At 40.6% G+C, this 24,802-nt stretch overlaps 1 protein-coding gene across 1 annotated transcript; it reads left to right on the top strand.

Moving 5' to 3' along the window:
- Positions 1 to 1,422: 1,422 nt before the first annotated feature.
- slc35d3 (solute carrier family 35 member D3) lies at positions 1,423 to 19,136 on the top strand. Its single transcript, XM_030404267.1, has 4 exons — positions 1,423 to 2,178; positions 8,083 to 8,293; positions 11,582 to 11,739; positions 12,108 to 19,136. The coding sequence occupies exons 1-4, from the start codon at positions 1,954 to 1,956 to the stop codon at positions 12,852 to 12,854; spliced, it is 1,341 nt and encodes a 446-aa protein (XP_030260127.1). The 5' UTR covers positions 1,423 to 1,953; the 3' UTR covers positions 12,855 to 19,136.
- Positions 19,137 to 24,802: the final 5,666 nt, after the last annotated feature.

Genomic DNA, 24,802 nt, shown 5'->3' with positions numbered 1-24,802 from the left:
TGGGAAAACAACATGAAATCAGAGACTGTTGTGTCCACAGAGACCTGTCTCCACCACAACATGTCAGATCAAGCTGACCATGTTCTGAGCCAAGAGAGTGCAGGACTACAGCTGGACGAGGAGAGGTGGACTCTGTGTTTATAACATCGATGCTTGGTGCTCACACAGTCAAAGTTAACGGACAGAGTTTCCCAGAAGTTGAACTGCTGATATGAAGATGCCGGCCACTTTATCATCACCATATTGTTCCTGCTGCTTACATTCACCCTGACACAGATTCAAAAGATGTCTTACGTGTTTATGTATATTTGTGTATTAATCAGTGTGTATATGTTCTGTAACTGGTGTAGCATGAAGGTGTTTACACACTTTCATTATGCAGCCCTGTGTTGTTTAATGAACAGATGACCATGTTCCTTTTGTGCAGTACCTTGATATTTAGCAGGAACCTCTGTCAAAGGGCGCCAGTGACTGTTTAAATATTTTATCATGTTGCGTGCTGTGTTTTTATTTGCATGAGTTTGTTTTATTTCATGGTTTTATTGTTACCAGTTGGGATGTCTGCACTCCCCTTTAACTCACTTGATTGCCTGATAACCCACACCTGGAGACCTGCTTGATTTTGTTACACTGGCAACCACCAATCACATGTTAGGTTTAGGCACAAAAAAACATGTGGTTAGGGTTAGAAAAAGAAAATGTTTTAGCTTAAAATACACGTCTGGAAAATGTCCATTACAAATGTTGAAACCCTGGCTTGATCATTGGACTCTGGCTTGGCAACCTTCATGAAAGGAACGTGCTCATATACACGTAATGTGAACGTCATAAATTACATGTATTGGAAGGGTTCCTTTTTAAAACTGTATTCTGATTCAGTTCCTGATTACCTGATAAGAAACTTAGTCAGCACTGCAATCCCGGCAACACAATTCGAGCAGCAAGTTTGTCTTTCATGAAAAAGACTCCCGCACATTGTCCACTTCACTTACGATTAAGTTTATTGTCTACAACGTTTCGGTACTTAGAGCTTCATCCGGTTAAAAGCGAGCATCTGGAGAAAAATGTTTCAAAAAGCTACATTTCACAATAAAGTCCAGACAAAGTATTGGGAATTTCTTGCACAGGGTAAAATTTGATCATCAAAAGAACTTTAATCTCGAACCACAAGGAGTTCTTTAGACGCCTGTGACTGAGGGCTGTGCAGAGTGACAGACCTTGATGCGTTTTGGGGCTGATGGGACTTTGTAGACATGTTTCAATAAATGAGGTTAAAAGTCAAAGCCTCTCTCTCTCTCTCTCTCTCTCTCTCTCTCTCTCTCTAACCCTCCCCCTCTCTCACACCCCCCTCTCTCTCTCTCTCTCTCTCTCACCCCCCCTTGGGTACACAGCCAAGCGCTGCGGCAAAATGTCATATTTCACTGGCAGCGCTCTCAGAAGACGACCTCCCCTCTACTGTACAGCTCCTGCGCTTCTACTGTACTCTCCTGCAGCGTGTACTCCAGGGGAATCACTTCTTCTCCCCCCTCTGCGTCTCTCTGATACTTATCGTTTTCTTTTTTTCTTTCTGGGACAGAAGCGCAAAGAAAAAAAAGTCCCCGGTGAGGTCTCCTGCTGCCGGTGAAGATGAGTGAGCGTCCACTATTAGAAAAAAATGACTCAGTTTTTATATATTTTTTTTAATAAATGTAGCTGAAATTCACTTTTGGTTGTACTGAAAGCTCCTGGATGCACACTCTTTCCCCCGCACTGTCGACGAAAACGTGGGCTCCTCACAGCCTCACGTCCTTCCTTTGCTCCCGCTCCACTGTCCGGCAGCAGTGCGCCGCAGTTTCGCGTAAAACCAAACCCTCCCGGGCCAGTCCTCTCCAAACCGGTCTGTAAAGGGCACAAACCACCGGCGCTGATCGGACTCTCTGCGCTCTGTCGTGTGAGAGTGACCGGCAAAGCACCATGGACGTGTTCAAGAGCCGGCTGTTGGGGATATCCGTGGCCGTTGCGCACGGCGTTTTCTCCGGCTCCCTGAACATCTTGCTGAAGTTCCTCATCAGTAATTATCACTTCAACTTCCTGACGCTCATCCAGCTCCTGACCAGCAGCACCGCGGCGCTCACTCTGGAGACCCTGAGGCGGCTGGGGAAGATCCAGATCCCGGCGTTCAGCGTGCAGCTGTCCAAGGTAAAGAACTGACCGGAGCAGGGAGCCTCTCTGCAAACGATCATAGAGCAGGGCTGAGATTAAAGCAACATACTTGGAACTGATAGAGGTCCACCTTCACAAGTGCAGCGGGTCAAGTTTTATCATTAAACTGATGTGAAAAAACCTCCTTAAATGATGTAGTTAACATCTGGTTAAAAAGGCAAATAAAAACCTTCACCGGCTTAGTTTTTTCATTTTTAGAAAGAAAAATCATCGTTAAAGTCCGTTGGATTACAGCTACTTATTCTGAAATTAAAGGAGCAACGTGTAGTTTTGGAAAAGAAATTCAGACAAAGACTCAAACTTTTAATATTTACAGTATTTATTAGGTAACAATGCAAACTCGGAAATATGTTTTTTTCCCCCCATGACTGAACAAACAAGCTGTTCTCAGAGAAGAATAAGGTCCCTGTTGATATGATCCCTGATATATGTCTTATACAAGAGGTCTTACCAGTATTTCCCCCCATCTTGTCCATTTTATCAACTGATCTCTCTCCTCAGGCTGCATACCAGATTATTTTTAAGATACCTAGTGCCCGCATCTCACATGACCCTCCCTCCATACCACAGTTTTAGTTCAATACAGACCTATTTCCAAGCTTCACTTTATTTCTAAAATTATTTAAAAAGCTGTCGCTCACCAGGGGCTGTGCTTAGGAAGCATCCTAAAAGTTGCTCAAGACCTTTCTGAGAATCATGAAGTTTTCAAAGAATTTTTCCTTAAAAATTAAGATTGAATTAAGGAGGCAGTCATTCACAAAGGATGCAGTTTTCAAAAAAGAAATTCAAAATCACAAATGTTATATTCACAATAATGAGGCAATAATACAAACTCCGAAATATGTGTTTTTTTTTCCATACGTGAATAAAGAAGCTGTTCTCAGCGGAAAATAAGGTCCCAGAACACTGTTTGAAGCTAGAAAGGTGAAAACCAGTATGATATTGTTTTGCCCTTTAAGGTCAGTTTGTTCATTCTGTTTATTCAGTCATGAAAACAAAGAGAGTTTGTCTGGCTAGTTAGTTTGTTTGTATCTTTCTCTTTCTTACGGAGTGCACCTTTAAATTTGATCTGAAAGACAAACACAAACCGGCATCGGCTTATTTTCTTGTTAGACAACATTCACAGTGGTGTCCTGTCCTCTGCTTGACTGTTCTGCTTCGGCACCCCCAATCAGTCCAAAACGGCACTATAAGATTGTTGCGGCTTGATATGCACCAAAGTTAGCTGTAATGAGAGACGCTGGTTAGGAACCATGTGAGGCTCACTGTAAGATACGTACAGCCCAGTTTTGGAACAGGTGACTTGATATGGAAGAAAATAGGCTGAAGAGAAAGATAAACGATTAACTGGACCTTAGCCAAGACATGTGTGTGTTGTTCTGTGATAATTGGATGAAGTACTTTTTAATGATAAATAACATCTGTATGTTCAGAGAGTCTGGTGCTGACTGGGACTGATGTTTTATGGATTTTAGGATGATAAAATGCGAAGATGGAACAGAGGAAAAGATCTTCATGAGCTCAGTTGAGACCTGGTATTTCAACACCTATAGACGGTCTGTCAGTCTGGAAGAGGAAAGGCGGCTTGTTCTGTGTGCTGTTTCGCTGATAGAGTAAACAAGTTCCATTGTGTTTTCTGCTGCCCTTTTTATGGCAGTTTGTGCAGAATTGTGTTCAGTAACACTTAAACAGACATTGATGCAGGAATGTTAAGCTGGCTGTTTGCATGTGAAACATTTAAACTAGTGTGGGAGGTGTGAATAAAGCTCTTTGTCAAGATGAACCGTAGATTTGTATTTTTTTTTCTCACTGTAGAATCTGTTTGAAATTTCTGATTTTATATATGTGTTTGGCTTTTTTTCCCTGCAAGAAATTCATGATACAGTTTTATGTGATTTAACTTATTTTATGTATTTATTTATTTTTTCTGATATGTGTAAAATTGGAAGATGACACACATTCCGTGTTAGTTTTGTAATCCCATGAGGCATGGACCAGATATCGGCATAACACAGAAATAAAAAAAATTAACTCTCTGACAAAGTAGTTCAAGTAGATGAAGCCTGTTGGATTACAGTTACTTTCTTACTTCACAATCCTCTTATTCTCACTTTTCACCTGCAGCTGTAAAACTCAAACAATTCACAAGCTAAAACAAAACCTTCATTTTTAAATAATGTGCTACTTTAGTGATACTTTAATGTTTCTGATATATGTATCGGAATATAGAATATGTACAAAGCCTAGTTAAGAAGGAAGGAAGATTAACACTTTTGATAGTACGTCTTCAATTTATTAAAGAGTTATTTACTGAAGTTGCTAACAAGCTGGCCCCCAGGAAGAGTGCCAGGCTTGAAGCCAGTTTTCGTAGTGGCCAGACTGTGTAATTACATCATCACGTGATGCACAAGGACCAAAAAGATTTTTTCCCATAAGCTAACATTGTGAAAGAAGGGTCTGTAAAAAAGTGGATACATACTTTTGAACTTCACAACCCCTGTGAAATGACTTGTTTCACTGTCAAAGTTTGAGACATTCGGTCCAATAACGTTTGGAAAGTCTAGAAGAGCGATTTAATTATTCTATCCCCATTCAAGTTAGCCGAAGCTAAACAGGAAGTTAGTCGTCTCGTTCGCCGGAAGTGGCTATGGGCTGCACGACATGGAAAATCCGGATATTTGCATAAGTGGGCAGACAATTTTTTTTGGGCTTCAAAATGCCAGCCCTTTCTGCTCCAAAGCTCCCATGGTAGCATTGTAAGCACCAACTCTCCCCTGGTGCCCCAACACACCATCCCGACCACAAGATATACCGCTACCTGAGCTAACACTGAATGACAGTGTGTTAATGAAATACTGCAGTTTAGATGGTGCAGGGAGAACGTTTGTTGTCTAACTCATTAGAGATGCGCTCACATCTCCAACACAACACAGTAACACTATACAGTGGTGTAGTCTGTAGTCCTAATTAGCACTTTTGCACATCCAGTTCACTTGTCTCAAAGTCTTTGAGTTTCATAAATTATTATTCAGTTTAAGGCCTGGAAAAAGGTGTGCGGTTACCACAGACTGAAGATATTTACACGTTTTGTTCTACGAAATAAAATCCAAAATTAAATGTCCCACAATTTAATTATAAAGCTCTTTCAAGACTCATTTATTTAGTCTTTACAGGCCAACTTTAGTTACAAACTATTCTAACTCTAACTTTGCAACTTACAATGTGTAAAAAAATTGTATAGAAAGACGCTTAGTGGTGGTGACGTAGCAGTAGCTTTTCACTTCTAGAGATTGAATTCATGCATGTTTATCTATGAAGATTATTTATTTATTTATTTTTTTTTTTACGAAAAGTGTAAGTATCATAAACATGTGTTGTCACTCATTTCTGTAACAATCCAATCCAGTGTGACGCGTGCTTCGGTTTGCTCTGCACAGAAATGGCCAGTAGTAATATTCCATCAGAGGAATACTTTTTGATAGGATAGAATGTGCGAACTCCAAATGAAGTCATGAACGTCAGCCAAAACTTTAAAATGTGCAGAACAGACAAAAAATGGCTCAGCACAGTCAACAAGCTTTTTACACTGCGACAGTAAGCTGAATGAAAGAGTGCAGACTTAAAAATATCATTCAACACAGTTTGTTCAAAGTCAGATACGACAGATGATCGAGCGTATGTCCTGAAAGTGTCGCCTCTGGCTATACATCTGCTACATCATCGTCAATCAGATCTCGTGACACAGTTAGCATGCTGCATAAGCATTCATTAGTTTTAGAAAATAGAAAATATGAAGAATACTCGTAAAGAAAGACAACTTACCCCACCAGCCCACCAAACACATGAAAATAATAAACTCATAAATTCAGTGTGTGTACTACAACGTCTGTGTTCTATGCTTGAAATCAGAATTTTTGTCACGCAGTTATGCAAATACATTGGCATATGATCAAATACCTACAAAAGGATTGAGCCTCAGCCAAGGGAGTCACTTTGTGTTGAAAAGTGTTGGGGGCATGACACAAGTGAGTCTCCCTACACAGCTTAACAACCATTCACACATGGGCTCACCTAGCCCTTGCAAACCATATGAAGGCCAGTTGGGTCAACGACCCACAAGTAGCCCTAATGATCCTATACTCAGAGCTCACACGTGTCCTCAGTGACTCTGTAAGGAAACTCCCACACAGAGTATAAAAGCCTGAAACTCCCCTCCAGTTAGTTAGAACTGAAGAAGCCTCTTAGATGAGAGGTGAAACATGTTCAAGAAAATGAAACAGTCCAGTCCAGCTGCCTACAATACAGCAGTTACAATTATTCAATTGTTATTAATAAAATTAAGGGCCAATAATTAATATACTGTAGAAGTTCACATATACAGTGTTGAAGGTAATGCATTACAAAAGCAAGGAATTACAGTAATATATTTATTTTAGTGGTAATATAATTACTAATAACAATGTATTACTACAGTTATGTCACTTAATGTGTTACCAACCGCGTTACCGACCAAAAAGAAGCATCTGTTGATTTTTTAAGAACCCCTCCACAATAACATGATCACATTAATGTATGCTATACGTGTGTTTAATATAGACGAGCCTATACGTTCTTTGTTATTTCTCTGTGTGAATGAAATGATCTGTATTTCGTAGGCCTAACGATTGACCCTAACCCTTCGAGCGCATTTTTACATTTATTCATGCATTCCTTGTTCTGTGGGCTAAAATATAAAGGCAAAGAAAACGATTTTGGTGTTGTCCTGTCATCAGAAGCTACATTATAAAAAGGTTTAGGTCTATTGTGTTTCATATGACTAAGACTACCAATAAAAATATTAATCCTTATCTCATAATATATCAGACTTTGATCCTTTTTCTGCCTGTTCATCACTGTGTCCAAGGCCATTCCTTTATTTAAAATTATCTAGGCTGTTTCATTGATCTATAAGGTTATTTGGGCATTTTGTTGAAAGTAACTAAAAAGTAGTATCATAAGTAATGTGTTACTCTATGGCGATAGTAATATTGTAATGTAATATATTACATTAGAATTAATGTAACTAGTAATATGTCAGACATTGCATTTTGAAAGTAGCTTGCCCAACATTGCAGAAAGCCAGTCTAACCCAGCACTGTAATCAAGGGAATCACTGTGTTGAAAGGTTGTGGGGAAATTAATTAATGGATTTCAGGCATTGTATGTATCTCATTATTTAGTCAACGAGTGTTGGTGCAAGCAATTTTCTTTATTTAACATATTTTTACTTAAGCTAATTATGCTTTTATAAAGTGATGGGAACCATATTGGTGTTTTTCGATTTCTTTTTATCCTGTTTTGTTTAGCATGTTGGGCTGTATCTTTGCATGAAAGGTGCTATAAAGATAAAGATATTATTATTATTATTATTGTTGTTGTTATTACTATTATCTCAAAAAGTGTTGGGTACATGTTTCCGGCGTCCCCAGTGTAAATGACAAATGTAGCCTCAGGTGTACTTTGTGATTAGTGCACCACAACCGCTGACTCAATTCTTATCAGTACTTGAGTGTGGCACTTTTTTTTCTCTCTCTCTTTTTTCTTTTTTACAATAAGTATTACAGCCTCTCAAAGTCACAATGTATTTGCACCTACGATTGTTACTCACATTGCAGGGACACAGCGACACTATGGGGACCTATCTCCCATTTGGTGGGGGTGAGTCCCCATAGAAGCCTGAAGCTGGTCCCCTCAAGGTGAATCAATAAATCTTACTGTTAAAACCCGTTTTTGGCTAGATTACGGGCTGCAGTCATTAAGATCGGGGTAAGCGTCCAGAGAGCGACTTTAAGCTAACACAACCCCCATCTGAAGTGTGTGTGTCTTTGTTTCTCTGTGCAGGAGTTTGCCTCAGTGTGTATCCTCTCCACGCTGCAGTCCACTCTGACTCTGTGGTCTCTGCGTGGCCTCAGCCTGCCCATGTACGTCGTGTTCAAACGCTGCCTGCCGCTCTTCACGCTCAGCATCGGGGTGTTTGTGCTGAGGAATGGTGTCCCGTCCATCGGCGTGGTGACCGCTGTGATCATCACCACCGCTGGAGCCGCGCTAGCTGGTAAACAAAAAGATCACTTTTCTGAAAATGTGTCACATTACGTTACTCGTTACAAGAAAATAGTTATTAGAGCACTATAATGGATTACTTTCTAACAAGTTACCCCCAACACTACACCCACAATGCAACCCAGCTGCAAACAGAAGGGTTGCAGATTTTGCTTTGCTATGCCAGTAGCGGCTAATGTAGCCTGTAGCCTGAAGTAGAGATGAGGAGCAGCGACAGAGGTCTGGTCAGCTCACTTCTTTCCAACTTCCCACAAACACATTTTCATTTTCAAACGTATCCCTTGAGCCAGGGCATATCTATGGTTTGCAGAAGCGTTTACTGCTAACATCATATCCTGCAGACTGGGCTGAAATAAACAGCCTCTCCTCGTATGTGCAGCTGCTTAACCGTCGCATTCATTCCTGGTCCTGTAAAAGTCCTTAAATCATCTTTTCCAGCAGTAAATCTCTCTCTTTCATTACTGTTAATGACCCTGGAGTCGCAAACAGAAAACCTACAGATAATTCATTTCCTGAATCAATCTCCACAGCCACTGGGCTCAGTGTTTCTCAGGCAGGAGGGGGGTCGAAAATATGAAGTGTGAAATGTGCAGAATATGAATCTAATAGATGTATTCATCATTCCGGGTTTAATCTCTGTGATAATCGCCTTTTCTCTATCTCCTAGACGTCTTTTGCGGATTAATCAAGTGGGATAATGTGATTTTGTCAACATGTAATATGTTCTAGTTACTAGCTTGGCTTGTGGCTCTTTTTCTGGGGATGAATTCACAAAAAGGAAAATAGAGATTATCACAAGATGAATTTAAAATGTTATTCCTTGGAGATTCCATTCCATGCCATCATGAACTTGTCATCCCTTGCAGTTTGGTTAGGTTTAGGTGAAAAAAACTGCCACCTTTGCTTTTGCTCCTATTTTGCACAAGTTGAAGTAACGGATGTTTTGATACACACAAAAGAATGATTTCTCTCAGATTTTGAGCATAAATGTGCTTAAATTTGTTAGTGAGCACTTCTATTTTGACAAGATAATCCATCCACTCGGCAGGTGTGACATATCAAGATCCTGAATAAACAGCATGATCAGTGCGCTAGTGTGTTGGGACCGTTCACAGTTAAAGGTCTCTCTGGAACATGCAGATTTATAACACAGCATTTAGGGTTAAGTCTGCATGTTGACTACAGGAATGTTTCTGTGCATCAAAAATAAGTCCTTCATCTTGAACTTGAACTTAAAAAAACATTTTCTTTAAATATATTTTCATATCTCGCATCACTTAGCCTCAGTGGCAAAAAAACACTTCCTGAGAGGGGGAAGAAAAACAAAAATAAGCCCACAAGTCTTGTGTTTGTATTTTTGTTGGGTGGACTTGGTTAGGTTTAGGGAAAAACATTGTGGTTTGTGTTCAAATAGCTAAGTTTACTTATGGAACTTCAACTTCAGTGGAACAACATTACTAAAGCCCCTTTCACACGTGCACTGTGGATTTATCCAGAGTTTACCCGCAGGAATGGGCACGTTGACGAAGTGTAATCATCTGTGTTAGTGCTGGTTTAATCATCTTTAACACATACTCAAAAGTAAAAACAGTGTTTGAACTGTCCTGACCTCAGCCCATAATATTTACCTGTTCCCCCTGCTGCTGCACACAGATCCAAAATACTGCATTCTTTCTAGGTTATGATCTTTTTGCACGGAGTGTAGCTGCCTCATACTCTTCTCTGCTTGCCTGTATTTTACTTTGCACTTTGCACTCTTTCTTTGATACTCCAGATATGTTTTTTTATATAAAATTTATATAAAAAAACATATCTGGAGTAGGGTTAGGGTTAGGGTTAGGGTTGTGTAATGATGACTTTTTACATTTAATGTAAAAAGTCATCATTACACAACAGTCCGTAGCCTCCTACCCAGGTAGCACCCTTCGCCCAAAACATTTTTATATTTCCAATATGTGTGAACATATCTGACACGTACGATCTCCTGTTGTGTATCCTGATCGGACTCTCTTGATATTGTCCACAAGTCATGAGATGGGGCTACAGGAAAAATAACTGAATGTTGACTTTTGCTTTCACACGGGAAAAGAACAGCTGTCTCCTTGTTGATATGCTGCACTACAGTTAAAGTCAGAGGGTCAAAATTTCAGGGTTGGAATTTCCAACTTCCAAGTATTCCAGCTGCATGGCCCTAAAGGTTATGAAGAACCTCGGCTGAGCAAAACAGAATACTCCAATAATTAGACTTATGTGAATACTGCTGTCTATAAATACATGACACCCCAACCTCATCTGCTGCCACTGATGTGTGACCTCAGACAACCATCACCCTCCTTCCTCCTTTACCTCTTTAATACAGTCTGAAGTCCATATGACTCGCAGTGGAATGCAGGAATATTCCTATTCCTAATCTCTGTTATGTACTTATGGGACTAATCGTATTTATGATACTGATGTACATGGTACACATTATAGAACCGACCTCATCTGATCACGTTTATTGTCTGACTGAGAAGATCTGCACTGTTCACGCATGAGAAGTCATTACAATAATTGATTCTGATTGATTTTATGCAGCATTTAAATCAGGTGCCACATAAAACACGAGTGAACATCTGTCAATTTTATTGCCTATGATTTCAGTGGAAAGCTGTGGCAACTAATTCAGAGGCATTTCTACAAGGATAGTAAACATTCTTATTGAGTAAACATTTAAAAGATGTTTGCAAATGACAGCTTTAATCCAATTGGGAGCTCAGTTTGGATCTAAGCTTTTGCTTTACCCACTTTGAATGTCAAAGACAGATTTGGTCGAGATTTTTGTGCATTTCTTGGTGAGAGCAGCCGTTTTTTGTGGCTCTCCCAGTTTCAATGCAAGTTTCCGGCCTACACACACACACTCACACAGGATTAACTCTCCGTCTCGTCCTCCTCCTGCTCCATTTTCTGACTTTCTCATCTCTTCCACATATTTCCCACCTTAATATTTCTGTCCCCTTCTATTTTTATTATTCCCTGTTATGGGAAGACTGACACCAGAACGGATGTTAAGGTCCAATACCTGTATTAATGTAGCCAGCTCGACCCTCATCGGGGCGAATGTTTGACACAGGGAATCTCTTTTAGATAAAATCAATCAGAGCACACCCGTGCTTTGTCATGGTGTTACGACCTTCAGAGCATGCATCTCCCTCCAGTATGAGTTGGATTGTGTTTGATATGGATTTTAACACATTTGTAACCCACCAAAACTAAACTAAATTTGAATGTTACTCCTCAGGTGCTGGTGATCTCACTGGCGACCCCTTCGGTTACGTCACCGGCGTGTTGGCGGTCATCATCCACGCCTCTTACCTGGTGCTGATCCAGAAGAGCAGTCTGGACAGCGAGCACGGGCCGCTCACGGCGCAGTACGCCATCGCCGTCATGGCCTCACCGGTGAGGACTGTCTGCACTGATTCCCTCTGAGAAGTTTGCAATAAATTGTTTGGTTTTTTTTCCAGTGTTTTCTTCAACTATTTCATTTTCCTTCATTCCCCTTTATGTTTCTTTCTGAGACCTCACTTATCTTTCACTTCCATATATTGGTTCTCTCTTTCTCTTTGCTTCCTTTTCTTCTCTTTCTATATCTCTTTTCCTCTTCCGTATCCTTTATTTCCTTTAAATTTCTTATTGTTTCCATTTCTCTGTTTCTCTTTGCTTCTTGATTTTTCTCCTCTCTGTCTCTTTCTCTGCCTCCTCTCTGCTCCTCCGTCCTCTTGTTTTGTCTCTGCCTTTCTTACATTTTTCCTTTTTGTCTCTCTCAGGTGCTTCTGGTGTGCTCCCTCATCTCCATGGACACCATCAGCATGTGGTCGTACGAGGGCTGGAAGGACCCCCACATCACGGTAATCTTCGTCTTCTGCGTCTTCATCGGCTGCGCCATGAACTTCACCACGCTGCACTGCACCTACATCAACTCCGCCGTCACCACCAGCTTCGTCGGCGTGGTCAAGAGCATCGCCACCATCACAGTCGGCATGCTGGCCTTCAGCGACGTTGCGCCGACTGGGCTGTTCATCGGCGGCGTGGTGGTCAACACCGTCGGCTCCATCACCTACTGCGTGGTGAAATACTTTGAGATGAAGAAAAAGAGCTTGTACGAGGACCTGGAGGAGGCTGGGAAGGATGGTGCGCTACCTGGGGAGCCGTACCGAGAGAAACCACCGCTGAGCGGCGACGGACCTGCGGATGGTGACGGAGGTGATCCTGGAAATCCAGATATGGAGGGAGTGTCGAGCGGTGACGGGAAGGAAGCCGTGCCAGCTGGATTGGCTAATGGAGAGGTGTACTCAGGAGATGGGGGACACGGAGACGGAGATGCAGGCATGAAATCCCGTGTCATGACGGAAAAGGAGGCGCTGGAGATGCAGAGGGAGCACCTCCAAAAGGAAAACACCACCCCCGGTCAGTCGGTTAGTGACAGCTATGTTGGGGTGTGGAGGTCCATCAGACATCTGCAGTTTATGAAGAAAGACCCTTTGATTGACAACATGGAGCAGCAGAGTCCTTAAGGGTGGGACAGAGACCTGAGCTGACTCTAGAAAACGAAACTGGAATGAATTTGAGGATAAAAAACACGAACATGCTGAAGAAACGAGAGCAGAAGAAAACATACAGACGAAAGCTCTGTTTCCACCGGGGACCTCTTTTATTAGCGTTAGCGTGCTGGACAAAATCCTTGTTGGAAACACTGCTGTTGTTTCTGTGATACCTCAATGAAAGCCCACGCTTCAGTGCTAAAAGTTCAGTTTCATCACTCAAGGCTTTGATTGCAACAAACAGCCCTGCGGTTGTGTTGTAAGCAGGAAACAGAAAGTCATTTTCTTTGTTCATTATGTGGTTAAAAAGAGGTTCCTGGTGGAGAGAAGTGGATGAAGAGTTTTGGGCGAAGCTGCCTGTCGGTGATAAATTCTGCCTCTTGTCTCTTTCAGCTCCGTGGCGTCTGGCGGGGACCAGGCTCACCACGGTGTAGCATGATTTGGTTTTGGTTTGCGTCCCCGACTGATTAGCCAGCCTCTCAAACAACAGCAGGTCTTGTAAAAAAATGTAAAATAAATACATGAAAAAAAAAAAAATTTGCATTGGATTGCATCCGATCAGGGAGCAGCAAACAAACAGCAGACCACTGAAAGTTTCTTTTTGTCACGTTGTCACCTGGGTGAATTCTTGTTTTCCGACTGTCCGGACGGATGAAGATGTGGCTCAGATCAAGTTTATTCACTTGTAAAAGCATGCTCTGGCCACAAAATGCTAACTACTCTAAGGCTGTGTCACACTGGGGTTGTTTGTTTCAGTATGATTGAGTCTGACTGTGTCTGTTTTGACCCCGCAGGGTTCACTGTTACACCTGTTTCCTGCTGATTCACTGCATCCATTTTGCTGTATGATGGGAAACTAAGTGAAAAAATAATGATGTGGCATAATGGCGGGCTTCAATGTAACTTTCTTCTCATACATCACTTATTTTATCTTTCTTGTTTCCCTCCTGCCACTAATTAAGTTCCCATGACACAAATTCCTCCATACGACCTTGCGAAAAAAGGTGGTGCTATTGGTGATGTAACGAAGACCCACACGGCTAGATGGCAGGTGTACGCCAAATTTATGTCATCAGAACGACCATGCCCCTTTTTGGGTGAAATCAAGTGCTCTTAGTCCTGGTCTGTACAGATATTATCCCCCTCTGTTAGAAAGAAAATAAAGAAACCCAAAAACGTTTGTGGGGCCAGCAAGTGTCAATAAAGTCTACTTCGCGATACATCAAACGCCCCGAGAAAAACATAACGAGCATGCATTGACACTGCTCTGGCATGGGGCTCTCTGAAAACACAGTATTGTGCTCAGCCTGATCTTTCTCATCGTCACTTCTAACGTCAAACAGAGAGGATTTTTATTTGTTGGGATCATCACGGCTCCAGTCCTGTGTACAACCAAAAGTGAATGATAATTTACTAATATAATCCTGACCATGATCTTTTCTAAAACCTAACCAGACGAGCTAAACAAGCTGTGACTGAGAAGTGGTTTTGAATAAAAATAATAAATTCACCAAGTCTAACAGTAAAAAGCCAACGTTCATGTAGTCCAATCCGCCAGTGATAATTAAGCATTTTTCTACTTTATTACAGAAAGGTTTTCCAGGAGAAATCATCTCATAAAACCACCCAAATGGTTTTTATCACAGCAGAATATAGAAATGGACAAATACAAAAATTATTAAAAAACAATGCACACTCAGAGCACCAGCTGAGAAACCCAACCCAAGGTCACGAGGTCACAAAGCTAGCTGAAGTTTGCATTGCTACATCCTCCAAATCCTAGCTTTTAGTCTTCTGGCACACTGCCTAAGGTGCCACTGAGAAACCCAAACCAACAGGGGATTCAAATTTGTGGCCGAATGATGAGGTGGAGTGATTTGAGATGTGACACATACACAGAAGACATAGGTCTGTCCTGTTGGTTTGGAAAAATCATTCTCATAATCAGATTTGTTGGTGAAGCGTTACTGAATTGAAAAAGCGTGAACGTTGTCCATACACCAATGGGCGTGTGCTTATACAAAAGTAAACCTATAAAAATTAGCTTCATAACCTTTTACTTATGTCCAATACCTTTAACCAAATTAAAGGTTGGTGTTACTGCAGTGAATGCTGCAGTAGAGGTTTTTACATCTCTGCCACTTTTCAAAATATGGCACTGTGTCTTTCCAGGAAAAATATCTTGGTAACTGTGAATATTCCATAAATCTGTCTGTGAACATTTATTACTATATTCTTAACCTCCAGTTTATTTTGCCACTAATTCCTGCCCACAGTGAGGTCTGTGCAGAGGCGTCCAACACAAAGCAGAGAGTGGCTGCCTCTTTGTTGGGCAGTTACATTCTCCAATGCACACCTTGTCGAGGATTATCCCTTCCCTGTTCCTCTCCTGATTCATTACAGGCATCTTGAGAAAAGGTGGTGGAAGTAGATTGCTGGGATCAGCTGCTGTTTAATCAGGTCACAGCTCTGGTTAGACCACGTGATCCGAAAACTATTAATGCTGGGAGCAAGTGTGTGTAATCTACTCTGATTTTATGGCGGATTCGCCATTTTCTCATCACATCCAATGTGATGCAGCTTAAACATACAGTTAGCACCAAGCCAGAAAAGGTGATATATATAACATGATGTAAGTCGAAGAGAGAAAAGAGAAAATGAATTTGAAATATGAGGATATAAATATGTTTGCTTGCTGTATTATTGCTGAGAGTGAAATGTTCAAATGGATGCCTCGCTCGTGACTGTAAAGAGCTGGAGTCGGGACATGGTTAGCTTAGCTTAGCATAAACACTAGAAGCAGGGGGAAACAGCTAGCCCAGCTCTGTTCAATTAAAGTCAAAGAATACCAATCATTGTCATTCCCAAGTCATCAAATACAGATGTTCTGTCGCCCCCTCCGTGTCTCATACAGACACACAGAGACGCTAGAGCAAGTGTTAGCTAGGTACATTTCTGCACAACCACCGTTTCCTTATGTTTTAACTCAACGTTTGTTTAATGTTCTATTTGTGCCTTGTCACAACGCTTAGTTATGCTCTGATTAGGTTTTGGCACAACAAACACGTGGTCAGGGTTAGGAAAATATCACAGTTTGGATTAAACACCCTGTTTTGTTCCCCAAGATGAAGATGGTTAGACTTCCCTTGAAAGACGCTGTTTGTGCTGGAAATGTCTCCAGGTGCCCTTAAAAATAACCAGTGGTGTGATCGATCTGTGTTTGGCTGCCTTGTTGACTGTAGACTGCCACCACCAACCCCTCCACCTCCTGCTGGACAGCTGCCTAATAATCATATAACATGAACATGATATGCCACATTTGGTACAAATATCAACCTTGGATGTATCTGTGGTTTGCAGAAACGTTTACAGCTAACGTTATATCCTGGCGTCAGCGCAGTCTTTAGCATCTGTAAAAGATGGCCAACCAGAACACTGTGAAATCGTTCCTTTTTGGTTTGGGTTAAAATAAGTGAGTACGTGTCATAATTAAAATTTCTTTATATAGGGAAGTTAAATTAAGAGAGATCAAGAAGCTGGTTGAACAGTCTGATTGTTGCACATGTGTGATTTTGACTGGTCACAATTTAAGTCCACTCTAAAATTATGTACTTTAACCCGCAAAAGATGGAAGAAAACCAAAAATTCAGAGAAGGTGATGAAATAATACTCAAACTATTGAGAAATCCCTTCAGAGATTTCTGCATCCTCACCAAAAAACTTGTTTGAAAATGATGATGTTTTAAGATTTCCTGAATAGACAGGACAGAAACGATTACATCTCAGCTGAGGGCAGCTTAAGCTTGTTTATGAGCTCATGTAGAACTGTAAGACAGGCGATTAGGATAAGAGGCCACTTTGTAAAGAAGCAGCTCAGTCAGGTCAAGTAGTAGTCAGGTTACGGCAGCCTGGATTTGCGACTGTGGGAAGAGAATGTGATAAAATTGAGCTTTTCTAGCAGGGCGATGTGGCTCGACATCAGGAAATAAGACAATAGCTTAAGTCAAGGCCATGGTGTGGGATCTTACTGAAAAACAATGAGTGTTTTCATTCCATCATATCCTGAGTGTTGCTCCTGAAACTGATTTTAAATCAGGAAATATCAAAAGAAAAATCATAAATCATTCTTTGTTTCTTGACAGTTTTTGATTAAAAACCCACGTTCGAGACACACAGTTTGGTGTGTACGTAGAAGCGTTGACGATTGATCCACAGCACTCTATCTCCTGTGTCTTCAGCCTCTTTGTTTCTGTATTTAACTCCAAACTGGAAACATTAATCTCCCGTCTCCTTCCACGAAGACGAAGCCACCGGCGACTTGAATTGTGTGGAGAAAGAAAGCTGTCAACCGGTGATATTGATTGGTATCGATTTCTCTTCTCACAGTCCCCAAACTTCATTTAACGCTACAAAAGAACTGATGTCCCCTCAAGCTGCAGTAAACAGGGAGTGGGCTGTTTGCAGCAGCCTGGTTCAGACGTTGTTCTGGCCATTAACTTTTTAACAAAAAGATAAATATAATTGTGGAAGCATGATGTGTGACTAGTTTGGTGTTTTCGGTGTGTTTCTGAGTGAGTCGGGCGGCACCACCACGATTAACTGATTTGTAACGTTTCAATAAAAGTGTCAAGGTTTGGATGTTGTGACTGAGATGGAGCCTCGCTGAGGGGTGAACATGTACCAATGAATTAATTTAGACTTTTTGTAAATGTGATTCACCAAAAGTGCATGAATGTATTTGCTTTTCTTTCTTAAAGGTGCACTTGGGCAGATTGGCCACCCATACTCCAAACAAAAAGGGGGCAGCATATCACCAGAGTAACTGCTTACTGCTGCTAACTGTATTCTGTACATTCTTGACTGTAGCTGATGATAGCTTGTTAGCTCAGTTAGCTTTGCAGCTAGCTGGAGTACTGAGGAAGTCTTGTTTACACTGCTGTCACAGGAGTTTTTGACCACCACGTAAAAGAGGTTTTCAGCCCCGGGGCTAGCTGGTTAGCATGCTAATTTCACTAGAAACCTCTGCAATCCATAGATGTCGTTGAGATAATGCCAATACTGTCATTTTCACAATGTGCTGATTATTTTAATAAACATTTCAAACTAAAATTCTTACATATTGCACCTAAAACCTGCAGGTACAAGTCAGATTCTGACAAAGTTTCTTGTGAGGCAGCTAACATTCAATCATTCTTCGTGTTCCCCTCTTTAATGCGCTTGCCACTCTTTTCTTGTCAAAAGTAAGTACATATGAGCCAGATCAGTTTATTGTATCAGCCAGCAAAATTAGGATTCGGTTTACACTTCGACAACTTCCTGATAATTTGCTATCATGTTTCCTGGGAGGAAAATGAGGAGTTCAATCAACACACCTCCGGTTAATTAATTCCACTGATTTGCTGCCAGAACCTTTCTCTTTATGAGTCTTTTAATCAGTGCACAGCAGGCCAGCTGAACATGGGTTATGTTTAAAGGATGAATTTAACACAAGAAGTAAATTTCAGTCATTATTTCCTCCCCCCATGCTGATGAGAAGCCAAGTGAAGTTTCATAGTCCATAGAACATTTCTGGAGCTTCACAGCAAAACAGCGCTGCAGCATTCTCCTAAACAACTGAAGAAGAGCTGGAGATGTAAAAACAACCAAAAAAACATCAAACGCCTCTAAACAGCTCATCTCTGGAAGCCCAGACGTCCCAAAGTGATTTGAAAAAATGTTACCGACACCCTTTTTTGAGCCAAAATGAACTTGTTTGGAGCCAACACATCTTTTCAAATCACTTTGGGATCTCGTGGAATCTGGAGACTTGGATTACACCGGGCGAGCTGTCTGGAGCCATTTTATTATTGTTTGTGGTTGTGTTGTAGGAGGAAAACAGCATGTGAAGAGTCAAAGTGTAAAATAATGAGTGAATAATCGGTTTTAATGGAGCTTACAACTCATATTTTTCCCAACTAATTAATCACAGTCCTTTCCAGGAATCCTTCTGGAAAATTGCTATGGGAATTTACGTATGAAGTTTTGTGTGTTCATTGCAGTTAAATGCAAATTGATACATCTGTATGTTTGTTTCTCTGTCAGTGTTACTGTTCATTTGTTTCTCTCGCTGTACAAACAATTTGAGCTCAAGTGAATGTACTGTATGCTAACTGTCCCCGACGAAAAAGAATCGAAAGTGATGAAAACTTTTTTTTTTTTGGACACAGCAGCATGTTGGAAGAGTGACGAGTAAATAAACAGCCTGGTGTCATGAAACTTTGTGAAACGAGCAGATTCCTTTGAATAAAATGAAATTAAGGTTAGGAACATTCATATCAAAGGTATGTTTTCTCCAACACAATCACCAGGATAAATATTAGCGAGGTAGGTTTCTCCAACACCACAACTTCAGTTGCATCTTTCTGTCTGTTTAGGTTGAATTGTCTATTTCCCTGTCATCACAATGCTGTGCTTATGCTCTGGTTAGGTTTAGGTGCAAAAAACAGTTGGCTAAGGTTAACAAAACATCATAGTTTGGCTTAAAATATCTGTTTTTAATCGTCACAATCGTGGATGGAGTTAATCGGACTTCAAAACAGCTGGAAATGTCTCCAGGTGTCCTTAAAAAAACACCTGCATTTGACGCAATAAAAACGGGTGGACGTATCCCCAAGCGTTCTTTCAAAAAACAGACAATTTTGTCAACACAAAAACAGCTTTAAACGTCTTCAGGTGTCCTAAAAATGATCCAGTGGTGTGACATGAAGTGCGGTCGTCCTTTTGTCTGCCTTGTTGGCTGTAATAACACCACCACCTTCCCCTCCACCTCCTGATGTGAAAGGTGGCTAATAAGCCTTAGATGTTGTAGTGGTTTGATTAAATTTAAATTCCATTACTAAAATCAAACCTCACAAAGGACACATGCTCATAACACACATGCCCCTGAATGCATTTCTTAAACCATCACACAGGCACGGAGTGGAAAATAACAGCAGAGCGGATGAATAACACACTCAGTTTCAATGATGACAGTTCAAGTTACATTTATATTTACATTTACATCAGGGGCATTTAGCAGACGCTTTTGTCCAAAGCGACTTACAATAAGATCATTTGTCACAAGAGAAAACCTCGACATATCACCGTCGATGGCGCAACAACAATAAATATAGAAACTATTGTCAAGCCCTCATCTGAGGATCGTAACTGCTATTTGTCAAAGTTTCTGTGCATAAGTGCCATGATAGAAGTGCTAACGAACATACAAGTGCATACAATTATTATTATTATTATTATTATTTATTTTTTGGGGGGGAGTTCGTTCCACCACTGAAGTGCCAAAACACAGAAGAGGCGCAACTTCGCTGAGCGGGCTTTGTTTGCTCTCAGCGATGGCGGTACCAGCTGATGTAGATGAGCGAAGTGCTGTATTGTTTGATACAAAAATGTCCGTAGTCCGTCTGAAAGCAACAGTGAAACTGCAGGGATGTTAATGTGCTAATTTGTAAAAGACAGAGGTTAATGTGTTCTATTGAGCGGTCACTCATATTGACAGCTTGTTATTGACGAGGTCACCAAAGCAGCTCACTGTGCCTTCATGCTAACAAGGCCCACACACACAATTCTGTACTATACCTCTGAGGACCAGAGCAGGAACGTTAACATAATGATTTTCCTGACCTGAGAGCTTATTCTGGCTTTCACCCAGACTAGAAACAAGCTCTGACTGTAGACTGCGTTATAGTTTTAATGTGTGTCCACTCAACGCATTTGTTTGTTCACTCATACAAAATAAAATGCTGAAAAATGTAACATTAGAATTTGGCCTTAAAACATATGTAAATGCAATCATCATGTGATTGGCTGGGATATGAACACAACACCGGCCCTCGTCAGCCGTGGTGCTATTATGCATGCTGACGCTGGTTTAATAAAATATCATCCATCTCCGTTCAAGCAGCTCTTACATCATTCACTCGACACTGACTTTAAAAGAAAGACTGAAGTTAAAGATATTAAAAAGTTGGATGATGTATTTTTGTAGGCCAACCTGGAATTTAGCATCGCCTTGGTTCTGTCGACAAAAAGCCTGTGAGGTTTATCAACTGGATTTTGGGGTATTGCAGAAAATAAACACAAGTGTATGATTCCTCCATGTTCTGTACAGCAAAATAATCTTCACAGATGAACACCACTTTTATGATTTTCAAAGCGTAAATTAAATCTCTAGACGTAAAAAGCTAATGTTCAGCTATGAAGAGGCTACATCGACAAACGACACCGCCGCTGAGATGATTGTTACTGAGCATGTGCAACTCTCAACAGGGATGAGAACGGCGCAAGATGTCTCACTTTTGTAGCACCGTCAGTTCGGGGTAAAATGTTTTTTGACTGAGTCATAACCGTACACTGTATTTTTCGAACATTTTTGGTGCTATACAATGCTGTCAGACAGCTGCTGAAAGTCTGACTGAAATGGGTGATCTAGTGGCCAAAGGTCACTTCAACGCAAACTCAGATGCATTTTGGGCCCCTCTTTGTACAAACTTCTCCACAACAGCCCGGCAACTGTTTTCTGGGCAACAGACAGAGCTGACCGAAAAACAGGATGGAGATCATGTTTTGCAAATGCTGTACACGTGTCCAGAGAATTCTTTTAAAACAAGTAAAGTAATATCAACATATTCCCCAGTCTTAACCAGAGAATCAAACATTCAGTTTAAGGCCTGATTAGGAATATCCAGATGTGATATTTTCATGACCTGTATCCAATTCAGAACATTTTCATGTTGGCAATTATATTGGAAAAAGAGTGTGTATGGAACTGAGACAATGCTCACTTTTTTCCCAAAAATAATATGTATTTATTATCATTATGAATTAGCTATTTTGGGACTGATTACCTCAACATTCACACAGATCATCTTGAGCTGTTGGAGGAGGAGACCGTGATTACCTCAAGCCAGGGAATATCTGCTTTACAGTCTGTGAAATTTCAATCAGTTCCACTCTACCACAGTAATGGCATCATCGCTAGAGACCGTGACAGCATTTATAATGTGAATATAACAAATTATTAAATCAGCCAGCCGATAAGACAAATATTTTGCTTTCAAATAAGAAGCTCCAACCAACAAATTGAATAAATGAAAATGATCCAGAAGCAATTTCCTCCCACATCTTCTGCTAACATTCGACATTTCCCAACTGTGATTTGAAAAGGGAAGTCTGAACTCTCAAACAAACATCTGAAGGATGTGACAACTGAACAAAATGCCTTCACAAAAAGAACACAGTATAAGATCACACACTGGCACTGGGAATGGTGTTTTCCCCAGAGTTGGGAGATTTTAATTTATAGGACTTTTAAAAAAAAATATTTATTTGCAGGTTCAATGAGTCTGTACATTTACTTTGGAGGAAAACCAAATGTGCCTGTGGTGAAGTGAAAGGACCGTCTGCTCTTCAGTGTCTATGTCCAATACAATTGTATTTTTTAAATACAAATAAATCTCTCAGTGGGATATTTATTGTTGTGTGTGTTGGTGCGGGGGAAGTCCTGTCTGCAGAGGCATTTCCACGGTTCACCGAACCAAACACAGACACAAAGATGGACTGTGGAGGCATACAGACATGATTACATTATTCCACTGATGATACGGGTCATTATGTCTGTATCTATAAGGAGGTATGTGTTCTTAGGTGAGTGCGTGTACGTTTGTGTGTGTGTGTGTGTGTGTGTGTGTGTTAGCCAAGGTGTCCAGAAGTGTTTCCGCTCTTAGAAGCTAAATGTTTCATCATCATGGCAGAGATCGTTAGCATCCTCCAGGGGAAAATAATCACGCTTTATTCTTGTTTTCTAGGATCAAATATTCATTTTTCAAATTCTTTGCATCATTATCAGAGTCGTGACTTAAAAACTGATTTCTATTTCTAACACTAATACAAGGAATGACTTTATTCCTGATCATTGTGCATGTATCACCAGTGTTTATTATGGTGGTAAGACATTAAAATATTCATTGATGCTCGTTTAATAAAAGACAGGGTTACTTTTTTTAAAATGTAAAACTAAAACTATGAGAAAATGTATTCACAATTTTTGTCAGTTAAAAAAAAAGTCAAATCAAAATGTGATTCTGTGGATTAATGCAGGTTGCAGAATACATTAAACAGAAACATGCTTTTATGAAAATAAATGTTTTAATTTCAGGACTTCACAAACTACTTAACTAAAATACTTTTGTATTTCTACTTTTACTGCAGTTCAAGTAATAGAATTAGTAGAAGTCTCTGTAGCTGAACGTATGCTGAAGCAGTAGGAGTATGACATTTGAAAATGTTCCCATCAGAATGAATGGGAAAAGTCATGCTGAAAAGCCAAAGTATAATAGACAGGAAAGCCTTGGTATTTTATTTCAGTCTCTGAAAAAAAAATCTTGGATGAGAAGTTATTAAAATTCTCTCAAAATTCAAATTCGACCATCTTTATATCTCACCTGTGCAAATGTCATCTGCTGAAATTGTGTGTGTGTGTGAGTGTGATGTGACTAAACAGACGTTCTGGTTGGTTTGTTGACACTGCTTCCAAAGTAAAGGACGATGTTCAAACAGAGCATGCTCAGATCACAGCTTTGTAAAATGTAGACCCCTCACTCACTTTTTACTTCAGGCATGTAACTTCTCATGAACTTTTTTAACCTTAAAAACAATGTTGAAGCTGAGTTAACTTCTCTAAGTCGTTGTGTAGTACTGTTATATATTGTGAATGAAAGAAAAGGGACATCATTTAGTCCACATCGCCGATTTTCCTTCACTCCTGTCTGAAGTCCCTGTGAATTACTGCTGCAGCTTCAAGTTTTCTCCGTAATACAACCTGCAGCATCACTCTTGGGTCAGTGGGGGGTTAATGCCTTGCTCTGAGGCACCGCTGCATCTCTACTCTCTCAGGTTAGAGTTTAAAGCCGATCCGGTGCTGCTGGAGGAGGATGAAAGACAAGTGAGGAATGAAGAGAAAATTGTCCCGCTAATCGGCCCGCTCAGCACTTTACTGCTGGAATTCCATCCGAAGACTGTCCTTCAAGCGCTTCACACACACGAACCACACACACATATATGCACTTTCACATAATGGCACAATTTGCAGGTTGTCTGCCTGCTGATAACGAGCCATCTGCAGAGAAAGGAGTGACTGAGACTCGTCTGTAGGGTTGAGGAGGAGGAGGAGAGTGAATGAGAGGATGACAAGAAAAAAGAGGGGGGAAACGGAGAGAAGCCAGGTGTGGTGAAGTGAAATAGAGAGAGGGAGGACACGTTTGACACCATGCTTTTATCTCTTCAGGGAAATTGAATTGAATTTGGCTCCAACTCAGACTGAGACAGCCTCTATTTTGGACACCAGCAGAGCCGGCTGTGATTTCATTTCTGAAGAGGCTTTTAGGGATTAGATTTTTGGCTCTGTTCTGACTGTCCCTTAAACCAGTTCATAAGAAATGCTTCTTCTTAGTGGATTTCTTCAAATGTTTTTTTTTAAATTTTTTTAAAGAGACTGTGGAAGCACATGTTTGCTTGCAGGAAATAAGCAAACCTGTTTGTGTAAGATAGTTGTATCCCCAAAAGATTCTGTGCTCTTCTTCTGTGTTTTTGGGGCTTTCCATGTAACTTTAAAGGGAAACACTGAGGTGATGAAAAGCTGCGTGTTCTTAGTTGATGTTTTTGGGGAATGAAGTGCTGGAAGCTCGAAGTTTCTCAACATGAAGAAGAGAAACATCTCACTTCAAACATAAATTAAGTTGTCACACTGCAGCAAGAAAAGGACCTTGAGCACTGTTAGTGAGAAGAAGAATAATGGTGAAATTAATGCAAAGAGGCTTGTCAGGTTTTATGTTCAGTTTTGAAATAAAGTATACCTTAAAATAAAAGGAAAGCTGAAAGAATAAACA

Source organism: Sparus aurata, chromosome 22, assembly GCF_900880675.1.
Source record: "Sparus aurata chromosome 22, fSpaAur1.1, whole genome shotgun sequence".
Taxonomy (NCBI): Eukaryota; Metazoa; Chordata; class Actinopteri; order Spariformes; family Sparidae; genus Sparus; species Sparus aurata.
Note: the sequence above shows the minus strand (reverse complement) of the source record. Positions and strands in the feature narration are given on the sequence as shown.